The following is a 22641-nucleotide window of genomic DNA, read 5'->3' on the forward strand; positions in this document are numbered from 1 at the left end:
TCAGAAAATCTGAAACACGCGTCGCAGATGTTTAAGAGCATTATCTTATACAATATAATCAATATATACATTTTCATGTTTCGAGTTTCATTTATATTCATTGTAGCGTAACAATTTATATATATAATTTACAGTCATGTAAATTACAACAAAGTCTAAGTAACATTCGGTTAATCGAAACATTTACGTTAATATGTTACTTATGTCTAAAACGTCGTTTTGTATTCACTGTGCACAAGTTGATCTTATTTCTGAGAGTTTAATCTATTTCAATAAAGTCGACTATAAATTTTTTGCGACACCCAGTCGAATTGTTGTTGTTAAAATCTAAAATCTAAATCCGGAAACAACTACAATGTATATGCGCTAGGTTGATAAAACACTACACATTATTGTTTTTCGTCATACACGTAAGTAAATACAATCTGGATAATGTGATAACTCAGAAGGTGCTTAAACTAATGTCACAAAACACGATGTAAGCAAACGTCGTTTGTGTGGAGTTAAATCCTCTTTAACTTACCTATGAATCCGTATGACTCGTATAATGTTGAGCAATAGTGTCTAGCTTAACTAAAAATATTAAGTTTAAATCGCTAACATAAGCAGTTCCAAACATCGCTTTAACTTGAAAAGCAATTTAAAAAAAGAATTAAGCCCAGTTTTCTCAGAACAAGACACAATTAATAAAAATCAAAATCGTTAATTTACAGTCATGAGATATTTATTTATTTTTTTAAACATGACCAGATTAGCAGGTGATTTTTCTAACAAACAGCCCCAATTGGGAGACCAAAAATAAACAACACAGGAAAACACAAATAATCGGTTATATCGTGGGACAACCAGGCATTGTACACGTGCATACGTTCTTATCTCGATTTGCCAGTGCAAAATGCTATCCACACTGGCTGATATTTATTCGAGAGCTTATCTTTTAGCGGACCATAGTTTAGATAGATAGAGAATATTGAAAAAAAATACCACGAAGAATGAACAGTGTATGCGTATGCATTATAACCGGTTTTCTCATGGCTATTGCCCAGTTAATATATTATCATGAACAGGCTTGACGGTGTTGGCATTTCTGATATCAATATACATAAATATAGAAAAATAAATAGCATGACTACTTTACATGTAAATTTTGAAAGTATATAGGCTCAAAATGGCATGCGCTTTCTTGTTCAATTGTTTTTAAATATAAATACATAAATGAATAAATAAAACATATTGTGAAACAAGAACCAACCTTAATATCAAACGCGACTATTTGGTTAATTGTAAATGAAAAAAAATCCGACTTCAAAAGGGCACATCATTGGTTATAGCGGAAAACTTGTCACTTGCTAATAGGTGAGACAAGCGTTTGAGAGGCCTGCTACATCAGCTAATGTTTGCTATTGAAGTCTCCGACGGAAGCCGCGGACGTCAGTGCATAAACCTATAAGTGAGAAGTATGTATACACACACACACACACACACACACACACACACGCACGCACGCACGCACGCACGCACGCACGCACGCACGCACGCACGCACGCACGCACGCACGCACGCACGCACGCACGCACGCACGCACGCACGCACGCACGCACGCACGCACGCACGCACGCACGCACGCACGCACGCACGCACGCACGCACGCACGCACGCACGCACGCACGCACGCACGCACGCACGCACGCACGCACGCACGCACGCACGCACGCACGCACGCACGCACGCACGGCACGCACGCACGCACGCACGCACGCACGCACGCACGCACGCACGCACGCACGCACGCCGCACGCACGCACGCACGCACGCACGCACGCACGCACGCACGCACGCACCACGCACGCACGCACGCACACACACACACACACACACACACACACACACACACACACACACACACACACACACACACACACACACACACACACACACACACACACACACACACACACACACACACACACACATATATATAGACACAAGAATATGTAATGATATGCAGACTCGTTCAAACCTTTATTATCCCCCGCCATAGGCGGAGGGATATTGTTCAGGCGTTGTCCGCCCTTCCGTCCGTCTTTCCGTCCTTCCGTCCGACCGTCCGTCCAGCACTTTTATGTCCGGAGCCATATCTTGAAAGTGCTTTGTCGGATTTCATTGAAACTTAGTATGAGTATATATATATGGATAAGAGGATGATGCACGCCAAATGGCATTGTACACCATCGGATAATAACGGAGTTATGGCTCTTTGTATCTTGAAAAAATGCTTTTTTTGTGTGTCAGGAGCCATATCTTGGAAGTGCTTTGACGGATTTTATTGAAACTTGGTATGAGTATACATATGAATAAGAGGATGATGCACACCAAATGGAATTGTACACCATTGGATAATAACGGAGTTCTGAACATTTGTATCTTTAAAAAATGTTGTTTTTTTGTGTGTTCGAAGCCATATATATTTAAAGTGCTTTGACGGATTTCATTGAAACTTGGTATGAGTATACATATGGATAAGAGGATGATGCACATTGGCCTTGTCCATCCGTCCAGTATACTTTTGTGTCCAGAAGTATAATGGTGGGGAATATCAATTCAACGAATTTTCTTGTTTAACATTATTTCAACAATTAGTTTGAGCTATAGTTGATTTAACGAAGACAGCAAACTCAATGTTAATTTATCTAATATGATAGATTAAAACAGAAATGACCACAAAAATCAATCTTGAATACAAAAATGTGTATGGTCGGCACAAAATATGATGGTCGATCAGCTTATTCGAATATAATACAACGCCACTGCATACCGAATATTATTAAGGTGACACTATCACCCATTACATTTTCTTTGGAATTGTAACCATACAAAACTGTTGTATTTAAGGATACCTTAACGCAAAGCATGTAAAGCAGTCTTCAAATGCCCCCAATATATTTGTCGAAAATCTTATTAAGGTCTAGTGGCGTTTAATCATTGCCGCCGATGACACCTACTGATTGGTTGATTACCATTTGTCTGAGAAAATACATTGCTTAATTTTGTCATTCAGAACGAATCAGTGCTTACGGGAAACTGCCGTAATCGCATTTTCACCCGCGATCCGTCTGCGACATCATATGATTCTCGAAGTTATCAGTGAGGCTTGCAAGCGCATGAGTGAGAGATGTAATATGTTTTCGCGATATGAGACAGGCGTCTGTTTGATAATCACTCGACTGTTTCAGATATTATGCATCTTCACACTGCGATTTGCATGGATTGAATATCACCTCTCTTAAACAAATATCTGAAGACCATTCCAAACGTAAATGGTGTTAGGTTATTAGTCAATCTAAATAAAATAAACATAAAATTGTATTCGTTTAAACATATTTTATTTCACGAACAAGTATAGTATACATGTGCATAGAATATACAATAACAACTGAGTCACGTTGTTCCAAAACCTTAATGAAAAAATAGAACACTAAATAATAGCAACCATGAATATATGTTGATTATTTCCAAACGTAAGCAAAAGGCGTACATAAATGATCTTTTCCACAAACCCATTTTTGTTGCATTCCACAGATTTTTTCATATTCATGCATACATGCGAACGTCAAACTTGCTTAAACCGTCTACGATGTATATGTAATTATATTATTTTTGAGTCCGTTTGTAGGATCAAATATAAATACCAATGAAGCGAACCATCGGAAGGTTGTTAAAAGGTGGCTTGATGAATATATACTTCACCGCTAGTTGTGTCTGTGTGTCGTTACTATCAGTAAAATAGTTCGAAAATTGAATGTGTAATCTCTGCCTCATAATTGAGTAGTATGTACCAAACATCTATAAATATACTACACACTGCAGAACGACTTAAGCAAGAATGCCATTGATGTATGTCAATGTTCACATTTGTCGATATGTCTGGTGTTTATCGTCTGCCATTTTCGGACACGTGGTATTTCCCGCAAAAATTACGACTTCCGTTTTATTGAGCGCTTTTCGGCAATTGTCTGATAAATCAGCTCCTGGCTGTCAGTAGATGTACAATCAGAGTAGCCTAGACATAATTAATGTGTGCTTGCCTTCTCTTAGATTTCCGTTAAATATATATACAGGGTGCAGAATCAACGGGGTTTTGAGAGGGGCTGGACAGGATGTAAACACACTGCTAAGAACTTTATTTTTTGAAAATATCTCAAGTTATTGAAATACATTTGCAAATATCGCAAGTGCATTAAAGACGGTTTTTCTTGCAGTTTATGCCGATTCTTAAGATATAAGAATAAATGCTTGAATACGTGTGCGTGAAGCATAAACGTTCAGTACACATGGACTTTTTTAACAAGAACGTATGCTTATTAAAAAAAAATTCTGATGGATAACACATTGCCATAAGCAGTTTAAAAATCTCTCTTGTATGCACATGTTGAAATTCTGAAGAAACATTTCTTTAAAAAATTGTTTGTTAAAAAGCATCACTTACCGGTGTGTTTACTTCCATTAACGTTTAATGGGGAACCTATCATAGTCTCTTGATCCTGCACCCTGTATAACAACAGTTAATACCAGGGCTTCGGTCGTCTTATTTAGTGAAGTTTTTTTATAAGATTAAAAACAGTTTAGGAGTGGATCGATGGCAAACGTTTGATGATTGTTGTAAGGAGTAAATTTCGTAGAATTCTATATTGCCTGGCGCTATTTTGTATGATATTATAAACTGCAATCGCAATATAAGATTTGTTCTCACTAATGAATTAAGGCGAAATAAGCGCAAGTTTACAAAACATTAGCGATCATAAATACGTTCTCTCTTCGAGACCATACATCATTTGTTTCGTAAGGAACTTTCTATTAGGCCCAAACGGTAAATTCTGTCCACTAAAAACGCCAAAATATCAGTTAGGTTGAACGTTTAATGTTGTAGATGCCCTTTCCCGATTGAATAAAAAAATATAATTATTTCAGCAGTTGATTTAATTAAGTTTTTAGTTATTTTTGCGATTATGATCACATTTAACATTTAGGGCCGCAAATTCAACTGTGAATGTAGTAAATAAGATCAAGAAGCATACATGATCGAAAACTTTTGGAATACCACACATGAAGCTTCGGCACGTCATATTAAGGTTGGTCGGTTAATAGGCAGCATTTATTGTTTCGCCTTTGCACGACAGTACTCAAGTGCAATCGTATTAACCTTACGTGCTCGCGTATTTTCTTGTTGTTATGCTTGCGAATGGATTGTTAATATTCACACGTGTGCAAATAAGGATATCTTAACAACACAGATAACTGCGCAGTCCTAATATGACGCAATGGATAAGTATAAATCGTATTACAGTCTAGTAAGACGTAACTTCTTTCAAGTGACAGAAAATGATTAGATAATGACCATCTGTGAAAGACATCGTTTAATTTAATTTAGGTCATTTAAGAGCGAGACACTGCTTAAAGGAAATTCACATATTACATAATATAAAAAATGCGACCTGTCTGCGACACCAGATGACGCACCAGATGACGCAAAGCGCTCAGTCAGTCTTGCAAGCGACTGATGGAGAGCTGTATTTTGTTTTGTGATTGAAGACAGGCGTTTGTTAGACATGACGCCTGGACGATGATCGCTCCGCCCACTTAATCACGTGGCTTAGCGGTTAGCAAACCTAGACAAGCTAACACCGAAATGGCTTCTTTGCCTACAGATTGCATATAGATTTTCAATATTCCGGATGATTTTTATGGACGTTTTCACACCATATAACACTTGTAAAAGGGTTTGTGTAATTTAGTTATCATGCAAATGCAAAAATATACGTTTATAAAGAACATCAGCTATTTATAACGGGTTTTTCGGTACATTAAACACGCTCTCAAATGCTTGCGCGCTTACCAAAATCGAATCTGTTAATACGTGTAATGGTGGTATTAGCAATAAATTAACACTTCTACATCGGTATGGACCCATGTTATTTACGAAAATATTAACGAAACATTTTCCCTCGTGTATTTGACACGAAATATCGCTTTATAACTGGGATTTCGGTGAAGTTTCACGCGCTTTCTAACGCTGAGTGGGTACCTAAATCCCACATGTTATTACGTATAATAGTGATATTAATAATATTAAACATTGCTTATTGGGCATTTATCAATCACTGTAATTGAAAGTGCAAAACAACACAATATCAGTTTGGTCATGGTCTGATATAAATTAGCGTTGTATGAAGGAAAATGCAGTCAGGCTACTTAATAAAGCTACCAGTATCAGACGCACGCGCAGGTACCGACTTCCCCCAAGTTACCGCATGTATTGGTTTTATCAGTTATAATAACTCTTATACAATGGCATTTATCGATACGTTTTTATTAAAATAGTAACATAAAATAGTTTTCAATTGTTTCTGAAACACACAAAAACGCGATTTATAACGGGGATTTCGTTAAGTTACGCAAAGTGGGTACCAATATTCTCTATTATGTTACATGCACACTTGATATAATTCATACTTAACAATGCTTAGTAATTGCTTATATGACATTTCCAGTTTATGAAAAAAATAATGTTCTATAAGGGGGATCTCGGTTATTCTACACATTGAAGCTTCCACTCGCTCTTGTCAAGACCGCATTTCCGCTTTGGAAGTCTTTCTGGATACCGACTGTTAGGGTTACATAATCCCTATTTACACCGTTTTGCCAAATTCATTTCCTTTTTTTTTTCGAACAAAATAAAAGAAACTCGTTGAAAAAAATGAGAACTATGCATTCGATCTCCAAGTGTGGATTAAAAGATTTCATTTGTGACACCACATGTCTGCACATGTGTATACAGATACCGTTGTTAAGATAAGATATCACGTGTCACCTTCTAATAACATGTATAATGACAATACAGTGCATTACCATCAGAGTAATAAAAAACATCATGATATAGGCTTCATGCTGGGTTTTACTTTTCTTAAAGTAATGCAGATGAACCTTGCTTCTATTAATCATCTAGTAACTGACAAAACTATTTAAAACATGAACTATTATGTGATGATCAGATCGATAACATAAACTATTTAAATCTGCTAGTATATTCGATAATAAGATATTGTAATTGTCTTTAACAGTGTTGTCGTTAAGTTGTTCGTGGGAACGACCGCTTGCATTTATCCATCTCTTACACTTCTCAAGATCTCTTTTGGCTTTGGAAACGATATAAAGTCAATGCCACCAACTAATCTGTCAGGATATCGATTGTCCGAGTTACATTATCCCCAATGTTACCGTTTTACCATTTTTAATCTACGTTTTTAAAGAGGAAAACAAAACAAACACGTTGAAATAAAAGTGAACCTAGACATAGCTTGTCTAGGAAATGGCGGACAATTCGTTGCTAACTCGCGCGTCCGATTAATCGATCGCTGATTGGTAGATCAATTCTTAGATAAGGATTTGATTGACAGGCGGCGTCATGTCAATTACTGTACTGTCCCAGTTGTATTACTCATAGAGACTGCCAGGACAGTTAATGTTTGCTAGAACACATGTCTGAAAAGCATTCACTATTTAAGGTATGGCGTACATTATAACTTCATCAAATTAAATTGAACCGAGTTTTCTTGCAGGTCTATTGAATAAGTATACATTTGAGGCTGTAGAGCCTTAGTTTTCTGCTTTTTTAATGGACCACCACACTGTAACAAAACCTAAAGTATCAGCCACGCTCTGTGAAAATGGGGCTTAATGCAAGTGCGTAAAGTTTCGTCCCAGATTAGCCTGTCAGGCCACTCAGGTAATCAAGGACGACACTTTACGCTTTTGCTGTAATTTTTGTGTAAAGGAAACCCTTTATTGACGGAACTCAAGTTTAAGCTGATAGTGCACAGGCTTATCTGGGACGCAAATGCATTCAATCATGCATTTTCAGAGCGAGGCTCATATATATTGCAGGTTGCAGCGTTGTTAAACAAGCTTGTAAAAAACAAATAGCGCATAACAAATGAAAACACAACCAGTATATGAACTGAACACTAAATGTATGTAAACATGATATAACTATATCGGTGTCAATCGCAGGCATACGTTATATGATAAATACGATATAAACAACACGAAATATTAAGTGTGTATCTAATTATCTTAAAATGCATACATACATACGAACATCTTCCTTTAAATTATATAAAAACTATGCACAGATATTAAATGACTGCATACTAAATAAATAAATAATGGTAACAGAAGTGTATAACATGTTCAAAAGGTATAAATATGAAATCATATCGTGCATACACTTATTTTACTTAAATAGGACGGAACTATGGTCATTTTCAACAAATACACCCACAAACACCCACCCACTCACATAAACAATACGGTAACACAGTTAACAATTAAAACTGTATTAATAAAAAATCACGTGAAAAAGAAATGTTTACATTTTTTTCTTCAGAAAGGTAAGTAATGTTCCTTTTAAAAAATCAAAACAAAAACAATTAATAACAAACACAAAATCAAGTACCACAAAAGTATATCAATCCAACCAATCTAAACTTATAACAAACACACAATACAAACTTAAAATGGAAACGACGTTAAAATCACACGCTTGTTTTACCTTCAGTTACATGGACATTGTTAAGATGTTTAAGTAGGAAAGCGTGTTCTAAATATTCTGTCTTCGCAGAAAAATAACGAACCGTGTAACATACGGTCAAAATTACCGCCTGTCACGCGTACAGACTGTGGCGAGAACGGACGGTCACATGAAGCAGATGCCTCTATGGAATGCCGTTCAGACACAGTTTATGCTATATGCCCTAGACGATAGCGCGCGAGCTTTGTGGACATATGGTGTGGTCCATAATCACGCCGTCTTCAGATAAAACCAGCCAATACTGTAGACTTCTTATCCACGTTTGTTTCCTGTTACACGCTGGTTCATTAAAACAAACTTTCTTTCTTCTTACTGACAAAACGCATTTCCCATAAAATCTTTTTCAAATATGTAACACCAGCTCATATAACAACGTGAAACTTGAGTTTGCATTTCAATTTAAAATGACAGAATACCTCTCAAACAATCTCAAGAAGCGAGTCATCGCTATGGGAACTTGTATTTCTGTCTGCAAGTTCAATTAACATGTCGTCTGCGTTGCGATCTATTCCTATGACGTCATCAGTGCTGTCTGAGCCTGATCGGATTTTTCCCCGCATTGAGCCGCGCTTTGCTTGGCTCTCTAAAGCAAACTGGATGAAAACCTGAAACCAGAACATTATTGAAGTTAAAATTAAATTATTTAACAACAAAATCAGGAGCTGAGGCCGATATGACACAAACCTTGTACATATTGTTTATTATTCAGAACATATTCTAGCTCTATGGACGACAACAAAGGTGATATACTCATGAATATATGTTAGTAATTAATAATAAACGAGCAGAGTGATTTCCCTGAAGCTGACAGAAAATGATGAGATCCATTTTGTGTAAATGTATTATAAAACGCCACCATGAGGACGTCAGTCATAATTTTAACAGGGTTTAAATAACAGCTTGTGATCGCCTCGCGTGTCCACATTAGTAACCAATTAATACAAAGGACTCCAGTTATGACTTTGTACATGTATTAAAGGTACTTATCATGTATGTCTTAATGGAACCATTCATTTCACACAAATAAATAGTTAATCATTAGAAAGGAAGAATTGTTCCTTAGGAAGAATTGGAATATTACAACTTTAAAGTCCATCTTACTACACCTTATTGGGAGGGGATAAAAATAGAATAAAATTAGGCTTTTTAAACGAAAATGCACACGTACCTTATCCAGAGTGTTCTGGTTCACGCTGAAGTCGCTGACGCCCAGGTATTCAGGAATTCCCTCCAGCGTTTCAAACATATCCGGCAAGTCCGTACCTGTCGCTACCACATCGAAAACTAGGGTTTTTACACCCTGGTACTTAAGAGTGGCGTCTCTCAAATGCTCCTCAATGTACGCGCGCGTCTCACCGGATGACGTTGATGATGTCAACGTGACTGTGACAGTATATCCGCTGCCATATTTGTCCTTGAGATGTTGCAGCGTGCCTATGCAGCGCAGGCGTCCCTGGGACATTATAGCGAGACGGGAACACAGGGATTCGCATTCCTCCATGCTAAAAAAGGGAAAATACACTATAACTTTCTTACTTCTGAACGTCAAATACTTTTTATTATTGTTGAAAACTCAAGAAATTGCTAGTTTTGTAGTATTTGTGGGCATGTCCATTAATATGTTTTTATGATGCGCACTCTCTCGATTGTATCAAACGAAGTAACTAATTTTTAGTATAAAAAATAATGTAACTAAGAAACTTAAAGTTTAATGGGAAATACACAATCGACTCAGAACAGAAAATCGCTTAGCAATTTTACTAAAAGCAAACACTTTCAGTTTTGTTAACGCGTTACATAGATCTTTCTAATGCATATAAAACTATGTCTTCATATGTTAAAAATATAATGAAAGGTACACCCCAAGTCTGTGTGAGACATGCCGGCCTACTTGTTACGACCAGGCATGATACCTTCTATTGCAAGTTATGAAGTTCATATACAGTTACAGTCAACAAAGCTTTTAAAAAATAACATAAACACTAAACAAAATATTTTAGACATGAATCATCTCCGCACCTGTGCGAAGAGAAGACAACTGCTGTTCCACGACTGGTCAATTTGTTTATGACGTCCCAAAGATGGCGGCGTGCGCATGGATCCATACCGGAAGTGGGCTCATCCTACAAAAAAGTTTATACTACTAAAAGTAATGTTAGTACCTGGCAAGATTTTAAAGATGGCACATTTTAAGTTAACAATTTAGCAATGAACTTATGTTTGTTTTAAATGGAAAATGGTATTGCGTCTCTCAATACCTAGATGATCTATTTTGAATAAAACACAGACGAGTCCCGCCAACATACCAAGAGGACGACTGCGGGGTCCCCTATGAGCGCAATAGCGGTCGACAACTTCCGCTTGTTTCCTCCACTCAAAGTTCCCGCCATTTGGTCGGCGTACTTCTGTAAATTCAGCGACGCCAGGCACTGCCGAATGGTCTAAAGAGACATATCTTGTTCATTTTGTTCTATATGTAAAACATATAACGTGTTACAATGTCCATATTGACGAAGAGAGACATCAATGATCAATTATATACCCCTGTGTATTAGAATATACTTAACAATGAAACTCCAGAATCTCAATCAGAAAGAGAGAACATTCGTGTTCTATGCACTTGTTTTATAAGCCTTGCCGTTTTGGGTCCAGACATAGAGGAGGATTGTACGATGTTAGCTTACAACACGTTTTTTTTGCGCATTATATGCAGTGATTATTTTGAAGATAATACTCACACCTAAAGAATTCATGTTCTCAATTAGTTGAGCTTCGTTGTGAGGAAATTTACCGTATTGCATCTGCGTCAAGTGTCGTATCAGATTAGCATGTACATGTACAGCCCGCACATGTTAATCAGGAACAGCACTGTCCGTTGTATTTGCGTTTAAAGAGCGAGAAATACCATTGAAGCGGAAAGTGTTGTCCCTGATTAACCTGTGCGGACCGAACAGAGTGATCTGGGACGACACTTTACGCACATGCTCTACGCCCCATTTTCCCAGATCATGGTTCATGTATTACCGTGTGCTGATACTGTGTCGGTACTCCTCGTAATGTGGCATACAGCTGAAGATGCTGGATGGGTGTCAGCTCATCAAATATGGCGTCGAACTGCGGACAGTAGCCAACATGGCGCTGGACTGACCGGCCGCTGCTATGGACGCTAGAATGCACACACCAAAGTAAACAACACCAACACCAGGTTAACAAATAATGGATTTGAGCACACTGTACAAATAAAAAGTACCACAACGATACGCCCGTCAATATTTTGTTTATTTGAAGATCGGAAAAGTTGCCATTCATCTTTCTATTTTGACCTTAAATTCGTATTTTGACCATCGACTTAGGAAGTTCGTTCTTGCGTTTCTCGTTCCAGCTCTTTAGACTCGAAATGTAATTTTAAAGTAATTGTAAGACTCGATAGGTCTCACGTACGACCTTGAAACGAAACATTGACATAGGGACCTGTCTTTCGTCAGCGTACTTCAAAATCTATCCACCAAATTAACACAGATATTAATGTATTGCAAAAACGTGAATTTTGACATATGTTTTCTACTGTGCATCAAGTGATTCAAAATTAGCCTTCAATCTCAGATTGTAGTACTGACCTTGAGGCAAGGAGCTTCAACGCCCGAGACTCTGTCTCATAATGCGCATCACTACTATCTATTTATTTGAAAATAATCTACTGTTTATACAAAGTTATGCGTCGCACATATATTTCACGCCACCCTCATGTAATTAGTCATTTGTTTCTAAACACGGAGATATCTCGTAAAATTGTATCGATTCAAAATAAAAAATAATTGTGAAACACATTTGCATCATTCCAAAGGTTCAGACACAAAATGTTAAATCCAAGACTAGTTATTATCTATTAAATTATACTGAAACTATTTCCTGTCAAAATGTGGTTTGTGAAACATATTTGCATCATTCCAAAGGTTCAGACACAAAATGTTAAATCCAAGACTAGTTATTATCTATTAAATTTTACTGAAACTATTTCCTGTAAAAATGTGGTTCGTGAAATAGGACAAAGTCGTGCATTTATCATTTACCAACTGATTGTATGCATCTTTTTAACGTTATTAATACCGTTATAGACTGCCCCTACCTTTGGGAGAGGATCTTAACATCCCCCGAGGTGGACGCCAGGTCTCCCGTGAGCATACGGAAGGTTGACGTCTTCCCAGCCCCGTTCACGCCAAGTAAACCCAGACACTGCGGGGGAAAGGGGAAATAGCACGTTAACGTGGGTTAAAGATGTGTACTATTCAAGCTTAGCAAAGCCAAACACTGAGTGCGTGTGGTTAAAAGTAGAAACATTACGTTAATGTGAGTTCGAACTTTGCGCTGTGTCATTTTACGCTTTTCAAACCCATAATGCTAAAATGTTATTATAACGCCAGTGTGAAACCAAACATAACAAACATTTAGGATGTACATTTTCTACAATAGTTCTGAAGCCAAAGAAATAAATCATCGAATCTTGCAGAAGATAGGGTATTCGATGAGTCCAAAATGTTTAGATACTTGATAAACCACTCACCTCTCCATTGGATACGGAGAATGTGAGGTCATCGACTGCGCGGATCTTAGTCTTTCGTCCTTTTGTGTATACCTGTGGTAGGGGAAAAGTACAAAGGGTTCAATATTTCGTCATTGATTAGTGTCATATTACAAATTTAATATTTCCCAATATAGTCTTCCCAAACAAACGGCATGACTCGCGTGAGGTTATGTGCTACCATACAGATTTTTATGCTAGGAATAACATGGTCATGTACTTATATATATACTGAAGATAAACAAGCAAATTCGTTGAATTGATATCCCCCGCAAATATGCTTCTGGACACAAAAGTGTTATATTTGACACTCAAAAAAGCATTTTTTCAAGATACAAAGGGCCATAACTGCTTTATTAACAGATGTGTACAATGCCATTTGGCGTGCATCATCCTCTTATAAATATATATACTCATACCAAGTTTCAATGAAATCCGCCAAAGCACTTCCAAGATATGGCTCCGGACACAAAAAAGCATTTTCCCAAGAAACAAAGGGCCATAACTCTTTTATTAACAGATGGTGTACAATGCCATTAGGCGTGCATCATCCTCTCATCCATATATATACTCATACCAAGTTTCATTGAAATCCGCCAAAGCACTTCCAAGATATGGCTCCGGACACAAAAGTGCCGGCCGGACGGAAAGACGGACGGACGGACGGACACCGCCAAAACAATATCCCTCCGCCTATGGCGGGGGATAACAACGTTATCGACGAACTGTTTATAAACAACAAATGCGCGATCCCTCAACAAAACAAATGCCATTAAGCAAACATCTTGATGAATGTTCTAAAATGGAACAAAAATTTAAAATATTTCCTTTGTATAAGTTAAATTCGGATTCTGTTTCAGCTAGGTTAGCAAAAGAACAATTTTTATTGATTTATTTAAGGCCCTGTTAAATTCATTGTTATAATTTGACGTATGACGTAATTATACCCTTTACTTTTTATATATATATCTTACAGTTGCCTTGTGTTCTGGTTAGCAATTAATATTCAGAAGTGCACACTTCAATAAATCAACTTTAAAATAATTATTCTGATATTCTGATTCTGAATACGGCGATAAGTTAAGTCGTAACATTAACAGGGACATATACGCATATTTAGCGCGGTTGTATAGTAATTTGTCATTAGAGTTAAGCTTTGGGCAAACGATATTCGGAGTGGAACGGTTTTCGTTACAGTCGAAAGAGTTCTGACAAACACGTTACAAACTCCACAGCGTACATAATAGGTTACCACCACATAGATTATCCGGCAACGCGACTAACTTTTGGTCAAATACCTTCTCGAATAATATTTGCATTTTAGACGCCAAGACATTTTATAAATGTCAAGTTATTTTAAACGTTTAGGAGACCTTCAAACCGTTGTGGCAATTAATGCATATGAGACTTTCAGAGACGCTCAATGCTGTATCTAAGTACCTAAGAGCACACTGATTGCTTTAGAGAACCCATTTGAATGGATTTAGGTCCAATTGTAATAACGTGTTATATATTAAAAAATATTGCATTCAAAAAATGGATTTTAGACTGTCACATACAAAACCAATTATTGCAATCGTCTATGTCATTGTATTTTCGAAAGAAGAACAGAGAAAACCATTCAAATTGCATTTCTTCGTGCCTTGGAAACGTTTTCCACCCGCAATACTTTGTTATCATTTGCAGACATCAGTGTTCGCTGGCGTTCCGTCTCAATATCTACGTCATCATCTTCAACTTCCGTTCGTACAGATGGATTGTGCCTACCAGTATAGAATATGTTTGTATGTTTGTTATTGTTTATTGCTGAGATTTTCATATCCATAGCAAGATGTTTGAAAAAGAAAAATCAACCAAATAAATTGGTTATCCGCACAGAAAAAAACAAACAACAACATTACGGGTTTTGGAATAGTTATTACCTCAATATCATCGTTTATTTGTTAAAGCACTTGGAACATGATATATGAACAATGACATGCATTACCTTTTCCAACAATAACAGCCGTACTCGCACAACAATGTTACGGTCAATGACACAACGCCAACAATTGCCATGGCAACCAGCCTCTTTCCCGTTATGTTCCATGTCATCGCTGACGTCACTTTGTCATGGTAACCTGAGAGCAAATACTTCGGAGGATAAGTACTTAAAAATAAAGTACCAAAAAGAACTAGTTTTATTTTCTTTATAAATGCCCAAATGTTGTCTTCGTTTGAAGTTACATAAAACATTGTTCCAACATATTTGGGGACATTATGAATTTTGTGTTTAGTTTTGTATTCGAGGATATTTCTAAGCCTGATTTGACAGAATTAGCTTAATATCACCTGTCTGGTTGTGGAATAAAGAGTGCAAATAGTGAATGGTAAAACTATGACATAACAATAAAATGCGAAATAAAAATATGAATACTATTATGTACAACATCATAACTTTTAAAACAGTACTACGAAATATGCGACTTATGTCAGTATTTTTTAACATAGGGGCATGAAATACAAATTCATTACGCGCTGTGCAATATAAGTGTGGTCAAGCGAATTTTGAAATGTTTGATTATCCTGGCAAAAATATGATTACAGCAAGTTTCAAATGTTGAATGCTTGTTTTTCATCAGTTCGCTTTATGTATTTAAGAATAATAGTGATGTATATTCATATGTCTAGAATAAGCATTTACTTTCGAAAATAAGCATCATAATACTGAAATATTGTTTTAGGCCATAACCATGTGTATGTAGTACTTGTTGCTATAGTGATTGTAGTACATACCAATATTTGAGTAGTACTGGCTGGTTGCTAAATAGATTGTAGCACATAACCATATGTGAGTCGTACTGGTTGCTATATTGATTTTAGAACATACCAATATTTGAGTAATTATGGTTGCTATAGAGATTTAGCACATAACCATATGCGAGTACTACTGTTGCTATAGAGATTGTAGTACATACCCATATGTGAGTAGTACTGGTTGCTATAGTGATTCAAAGCGATTGTCATCATCCCGTGACCAAGGCAATAGTTTGGAAATATCAGGAACAGGTTACCTAGGAAACCATTCCAACCAGAGATGTTCTGAAAAAAAGTTTTTAAATAGTATTCCATTAATTTATAACTTTTTTGTAAAACGGTATAAATTAAATGATTTAAATGCAAACTGTCATGAAATGCACAGCTTCTGTTGTATCCATAATTCGGCCACCATGTTACGTTTAACACCAGACCGAAACTAAATAGTAGTCTAAACCCTAAGACTAATCGACTCTCTAAACTGTGTTAAAGAAACAGATTTGCATTTATTTAACTACAGTAGCGATATAGCCAGTTTACTACTATATTAATTTGATAGTTACAATGGAACATATAATATGCAATATAAAACTGAACCTCGATATATATTTTTTTCCATATCATTACTTTAAGAGAGGTAAAGTGGGTCGGGGCTAAGCGCAACATGGACGATAACGCTTGTCTGTTCATTCGAAAAACAGCACAAGCATAGATCAGTATAATTTAAGTACAATTTATATTTATATTAACTGATGTTTCTCCAAATAGTCTATATACCACGTGGTAAGTCCATTGAAAATTTGTCCTTTTAATGGTTTCAAATGTCATCCCAATGTTTTCATTGTCATCTGGCCTCTCCATTGTCATAATGTCTCGTTGTCTCTTAGTAAAAAGATATAATGCCACGTGATTTACCGTGGTCTCTCTGCGTTCACGATTTCACGTGGCCCCTTAAAGTCCATCATGCCATGTTTTGTCTTATTTACAGTTTTTAAGTGTTCTTTCTATGTTTATTATGTCGTGTGTTCTCTCCATGGCCATTGTGTAACGTGGTCTTTCAATGATTGTCATAATCTGTTCTCTTACTGTAGCCATACTGTAGAGTGTTCTCTCTCTTAAGGGTCATCGTGTCATATGTTTTGTCTTCAACTTGTAATGTCGCGTGTTCTCTCACCTGCTCAAAGTCGAAGATGCGAAGCATGAAGCTGACTTGGACGCACGTGATTCCCGTGAATAGATTGACCACGATCATGCAGATGTAGGCGACACTCGGCTCCCTGAACAGGAAACTGACCGGATACATCAGCGGAGTCATTGACCACCTGCGCACCAAATGCGACAACTTGGGCATGGAATATGTATCAACAAGTATCACCTACAATGCTTGTGGTGCTAGAAAGATACATTAAAATAGTTAATCGTCGTTAAACGCTTATTACAAAGTTTTGCAATTAACAATAAATTATCAACAAAAGCTGTTATCGATTCATTCCATGTTCGGATATTTTGCTCCTTTTTTTTATCTTCTTAAGTACCACGAGGCGGTCGAAAGAACTACATTTCCATAAATATATTAATTTCGTACACGCAGAAAAGGTGATGCTTTGACTTTATTCTTTTTGTTAAACGAATAAATTACACATATATACTGTTACTGTCATATTTGAAAGACGAAAGTGTATAAATGTGAAAGAATAAAACACTTCTTTCAACTAATAAAACATGCAGCGTTGCCTCGCCTTTAGCGCTGGCATAATATAATTGCAGACATATTTGTGTGTGAATCTACTTTTTCGGACAAGTATGTCATCAGTTGAATAAAATTTTAAAGAATTATATAACAATAGACGTCAATAAAGAATAACAAGGTCGTATTTCTAAGTGACAAGCTTCATACAAAACGGTGTGACATTAAAATGTACCCATAAACTAGAAACAGTAGCACGACCGCCATAAAGTTGTCGCCTTGTGTATAGGCGGCGATGTTGAACGCTAGAAGGACTAGGATGATGCACACCGCCGGAAGTAGATAGTTCACCTGCAATCAGGAACATCCGTTATATGTCTGTTTCTCCTTGAGATTTTCACATAGGTTTGCTTATGTGATTAAAATTGATAATACATTAAAAGCGTATAAATTAGAATATTTCATTAATTACGACATAATCTCTCATGTTTCTCCTCGTTCACTAAAAACAGGCCGTATTTTTCAGCACCAACAGACATGTAAAAATAACATAGACCACTAAAGTAATATTTCATAAAGTGTATTTAATGTGCATGTTGATTGTTATAGACTAAAATTGATTTCAATACACCAAGGAACTGCCGGATTGTGTGGAAAATGCCAATATAGATGAGCCTCGTTCTGGCAGAATAGGGCTTAATGAATGTGCGTAATTGTTGGTTGACCTGTGCAGTCCGAATAAGTTAATCAGAAAGGACTAATTTCTGTCCTGTTTTATGGTGTTGTTTAAAGGAAATCTCGCCATAGCGAACATCCAGTTAAAGCGGAGAGTTTTGGCCCTTATTAGCCTGCGCGCGCATTCATCAAGCTCTAATTGCCCCATGGCGCGGCTCATCGACTTCTGCTTTCACGCTACGTTGCCTACCATGTCCCAAATGAAGTTCGATGCCCAGTACACGACAGGATGTAGCCCGCTGGACATCTGGAGGTGCTTGGCCTTCACCGCGCGTTCGTGCACCAGCGTCACGACGAAACTCGCAGGTACAAACGCCATAGCGACGATGATGAATATCGCCATGAGAACGTCGGTGCCTCCATTGCTTAAAATTTAAAAGTTTTGTCAATGCTTTCAATTTATAACAGCACACGTATAAAAAAAATGTGTTGATCCTCGTCGTCCGCACTTTACTAGAGTATTTAATATGGTTGGTAACATTTACCATATATGATGTTGCATCCCTATTGATTTGTACAACGAGAAACTTAAACCAGTCTGGTTGCATTATGCTTCCGTAAACAGAGAAACAGCGCTTCCTTTTTATGCGTGCACCATGAAAGGGGCATAGTATGTTTTTGATGTGTCATACGGGGGACAGGTGTGTGTTAAATGTATTATTATTAGTCCTGACAAATAGATCGTAACACTAATTATTTTGATTTAACTATAGGGTACTATGTACTGACCACGAGTTTCTTACATTGTATCGAGTCGGCAGTGATAAAAATACGTGGGGGATTGTGGTAACATCACACAACAATGGAAACGGGTAGAGCACTGCGACTCGGTGCAATGCTGAGTTAAGCACATCCATGGATAGGATTATTGCACGTTTTACACGGACCCAACATAATCTTTTGATCGCTTACATATAGTCCGAGTTCAGGTAATCATTTGCAGTCTGTTTCATCGGATGGTTGACCAGCGTTATTCCTGTTCAATGGAAAGCTTCGTAATTAACATAATGTGAGCCTCGCTGTGAGTAACGGGGTTGAATGCATGTGTGTGAAGTGTCATCCCAGATTGTACAGCCCGCACAGGCTAATCAGGGACGACACTCACCACATATGCAGTGCCGTTTTCCCAGACTGATGTTCATGTATGTATTAATCGCGTTCTGTGAAAACTAGGCATAATGCATGTACGTAACGTGTCGGCCCAGATCAGGGACGACACTTTCCGCTTGTATGACATTTTTCGTTTAAATGAAGTCTCTTCTTAGCAATAATCTCATTTAGGCGGAAAGTGTCGTCCCTGATTAGCCCGTGTGGACTGCACACTCAGGCTAATCTGGGACGACACTTTAGGCACATGCATTATGCCCAGTTTTCTCAGAACACGACTCATATTGGCATTTAAGTCCACAGTTTTGCAGGATCAATTTCATTATATATTGTAATTAAAAACTGTATATAATTTGTTAGTATGTACCTTTATATAATCTGAAACAAATACTGGTGTATTCTCTGCATAAAACACAAACGACCACATAAGATTCCGTGCTTCAAAGTGTGAAAACTAAATCGACTGGATTATGCAACCATGACGACAAACAACTTTGTGAACTCAACTATGGATAGACAGGAATCGAATTGCCAAGACAATTTCCGGAAACTCACATAAATAGTTATTGTCAATGTGTCTTAAAAGAACATATTTTTACATATTGTATTCACAGTCGATATTTTTTTTCGCAGCGATTGATATAAATGTACATGTATATTGAATCTGGTATTCTTTAATAAAATGTATATTTAAGGCACGTACGCTTGCCTTCAATTTTTATTTAAAACGATTTGCCACTGGCAGAAAAAAACTTGCCGCTGACAGAACAAAATTGTGTCCCCACAGTACTTTTGACAACGCAAAGTGTATTTTCACAAGTCTATTTACGGCATTCATTCTTAAATCAAGAATATATTGATTAATACTGGCTAATGAAATTCTACATTTTGTGAACAGCAAACGCAAGAACGTACCGTAGGTCGCTGGGTCCCCTTTATGGATGGACAACGTGGCCCGCAAGAGGGCGTTATTCATGGCATTCAGATACACCGGCATTGAGTGGAATCCTTTCTGGTTATACCACACCTAGATCATTGAAGTAACATTCATTAGGCCATTACTAGTATGCAGTATACATGTAACGTTTTTTCCTTAATCAAACCATGCAATTTAGGTCCAACTGCGTTCCTCCTAGTCGAACCAATTATGGATGATTTTTGAGCGAACATAAACATAATGTACAGACATATATGTCTAGTAGTGCACACACTATTTCAGCGATGGTTAATATAATATTAAAACAGTTTAATCATATAAGAAAAAACACAGTGTCTGGCATTTATGTAAATGGGTCACATATCAAAGTGGGACACCTACTTGCGAGAATTCCTTCACAGCCATCATGTCGACTAAGCGGCTAGCCACGTCACTACCTTGTGGTCGTGTTGCGGCCTTTGCGGGGAAATACGGTAGCTGTCCACCGAAGGTCAGGCCGCCGTATCTGAAATAAATGGAACACGTTACATTTGAGTCTCGCTCTTGGAAACGGGGTTTAATGCGTTTGCGTAAAGTGTCGTCCCAGATTAGCCCATGCAGTCTGCACATGCTAATCGTGACTGACAATTTTTCGATGTAAGAAGTATCTTTTTCATTACAAATCAAGTTAAGGCGGAAAGTACCGTACTTTATTAGCCTGTGCAAATACTAGTTTTCCAGAGCGAAACTCATTCATTATATTTAAGGTGGGTATTTAGTCTGCCAATGACAACAGTGGTGACTGTATTGAAAAAGTAAATTGCAGTGACAGTGTACTCTGGGCATACTGATTATATTTATCATAAAAGTCCCAAGTGTAATCCGACTGGGTTTTACACAGCCATAATCCAACGACAAGGAAAACGACAGACCTACAGATTTACGAAACAGATTTCTTTCTGCTAAGATCATCTGGTATATTGTGTTCAAACATTTATTTTCGATTTTAGTTGTTTATATAATGTAATTTTAATTACGGAACATAAAACGAGTGATTGAATTATTGAATTACCGAACATTACTGCACACAATATTTTTGTTAACGCAACATATTTATGGAACCGCGATTATTTTTATGAAGCAACGCGTATTTGAGCGAACGTGTGTTCCGAAATGGCTTATATGATACAATATATGTACAATATCCGTTTACAAACTGGATGTCATTCGTTTTCTTGATTCGTTGATTAAAAAACACTTTATCACAGGTTTCAGAATAAATACTATGAAAATTATAACACTATGATTGAAAACGGTGTTGACCTATGAAGTCTGTAGTCATCAGTAGTATATAAAAAGTAGTCGTCCTCGCTCTGCTCGGATGACGTAATATTCTGTATGACGTCACCAGTTATCAGTCGCACTTCCGATGGGCTGGTAAACGAATCGCAAGAAAACCCAGTATTGTCCTTCTTGCAGGAACATTTCGGAATACCTCGCAGATGACCATTTAACACTGACTTTACATGCTCCGCGCTGAATTCCCGAGATCTAAACACATCATTTGTAGAAAGAAACCGAACACACTCTTCATTGAACGACCGACCACTGATATTATTGTAACTGAACACAGTATTGTTACCTGTACGCGAATTATTAACGGATCTTATACTATTTACATAAGTGTCTAACTTGATCAAACATGATGCTCCTAAGCCTGATGGAATTAGCAAAGTATTCGCCAACTTGTCAATAAAGGCATTATAACGGTCTTCATCTGCATCGCTACTAAAGAGCCCCATGGACGCGTTTTCTAGCGGTCCCTCATTTCTTTTCAAATGCTTCACAGAGAACGGAACATAGTTCCCCTTCGGTTGCGTTTCATCGAAGAATTGCGTTGTTGTCATCGTAACTGGGTCAGGGTCCGAGACCTTAGGAGCAGTCAACGCGATGGTCATCGAGATAGACACGAACACCGCCGGAAGTACTATCTGCGAAAACAGTGCCTTCCGGTTGCGAACGGTGAGCCAGAGTCGTTTCCGGAGCAACGCTCTCAGATGGTTCCACGCCTGACATCGATTGTCGTCTGCTTCCGCTGAGTAATGGTCGTTCAAAAGAGACACGTCATCGTCGTCTGCGAAACATTTAAGATAGTAAGAGATAGTATTTATACA

The 22641-nt window shown here is 37.5% G+C and overlaps 1 protein-coding gene across 2 annotated transcripts in view; it reads right to left on the reverse strand.

Annotated features, from left to right (window-relative positions):
- Positions 1–8205: 8205 nt before the first annotated feature.
- The window catches only part of LOC127837342 (ATP-binding cassette sub-family A member 2-like), a 58031-nt gene continuing 43595 nt past the window's right edge, over positions 8206–22641 (reverse strand). For both annotated transcript variants that reach the window (XM_052364300.1, XM_052364299.1), the window contains exons 32-48: positions 21791–22601; positions 20870–20993; positions 20467–20578; positions 19357–19420; positions 18635–18809; positions 17945–18060; positions 17197–17344; positions 16184–16307; positions 15214–15346; positions 14869–14989; positions 13209–13280; positions 12774–12880; positions 11672–11813; positions 10954–11088; positions 10667–10770; positions 9816–10149; positions 8206–9252 (exon numbers count right to left, since the gene is read on the reverse strand). In XM_052364300.1, the coding sequence (XP_052220260.1) occupies positions 9067–9252; positions 9816–10149; positions 10667–10770; positions 10954–11088; positions 11672–11813; positions 12774–12880; positions 13209–13280; positions 14869–14989; positions 15214–15346; positions 16184–16307; positions 17197–17344; positions 17945–18060; positions 18635–18809; positions 19357–19420; positions 20467–20578; positions 20870–20993; positions 21791–22601 (3008 nt within the window). In that variant the 3' untranslated portion in view covers positions 8206–9066. The remainder of the gene's footprint in view (positions 9253–9815; positions 10150–10666; positions 10771–10953; positions 11089–11671; positions 11814–12773; positions 12881–13208; positions 13281–14868; positions 14990–15213; positions 15347–16183; positions 16308–17196; positions 17345–17944; positions 18061–18634; positions 18810–19356; positions 19421–20466; positions 20579–20869; positions 20994–21790; positions 22602–22641) is intronic.

This window comes from Dreissena polymorpha, chromosome 7, assembly GCF_020536995.1.
Source record: "Dreissena polymorpha isolate Duluth1 chromosome 7, UMN_Dpol_1.0, whole genome shotgun sequence".
NCBI lineage: Eukaryota > Metazoa > Mollusca > Bivalvia > Myida > Dreissenidae > Dreissena > Dreissena polymorpha.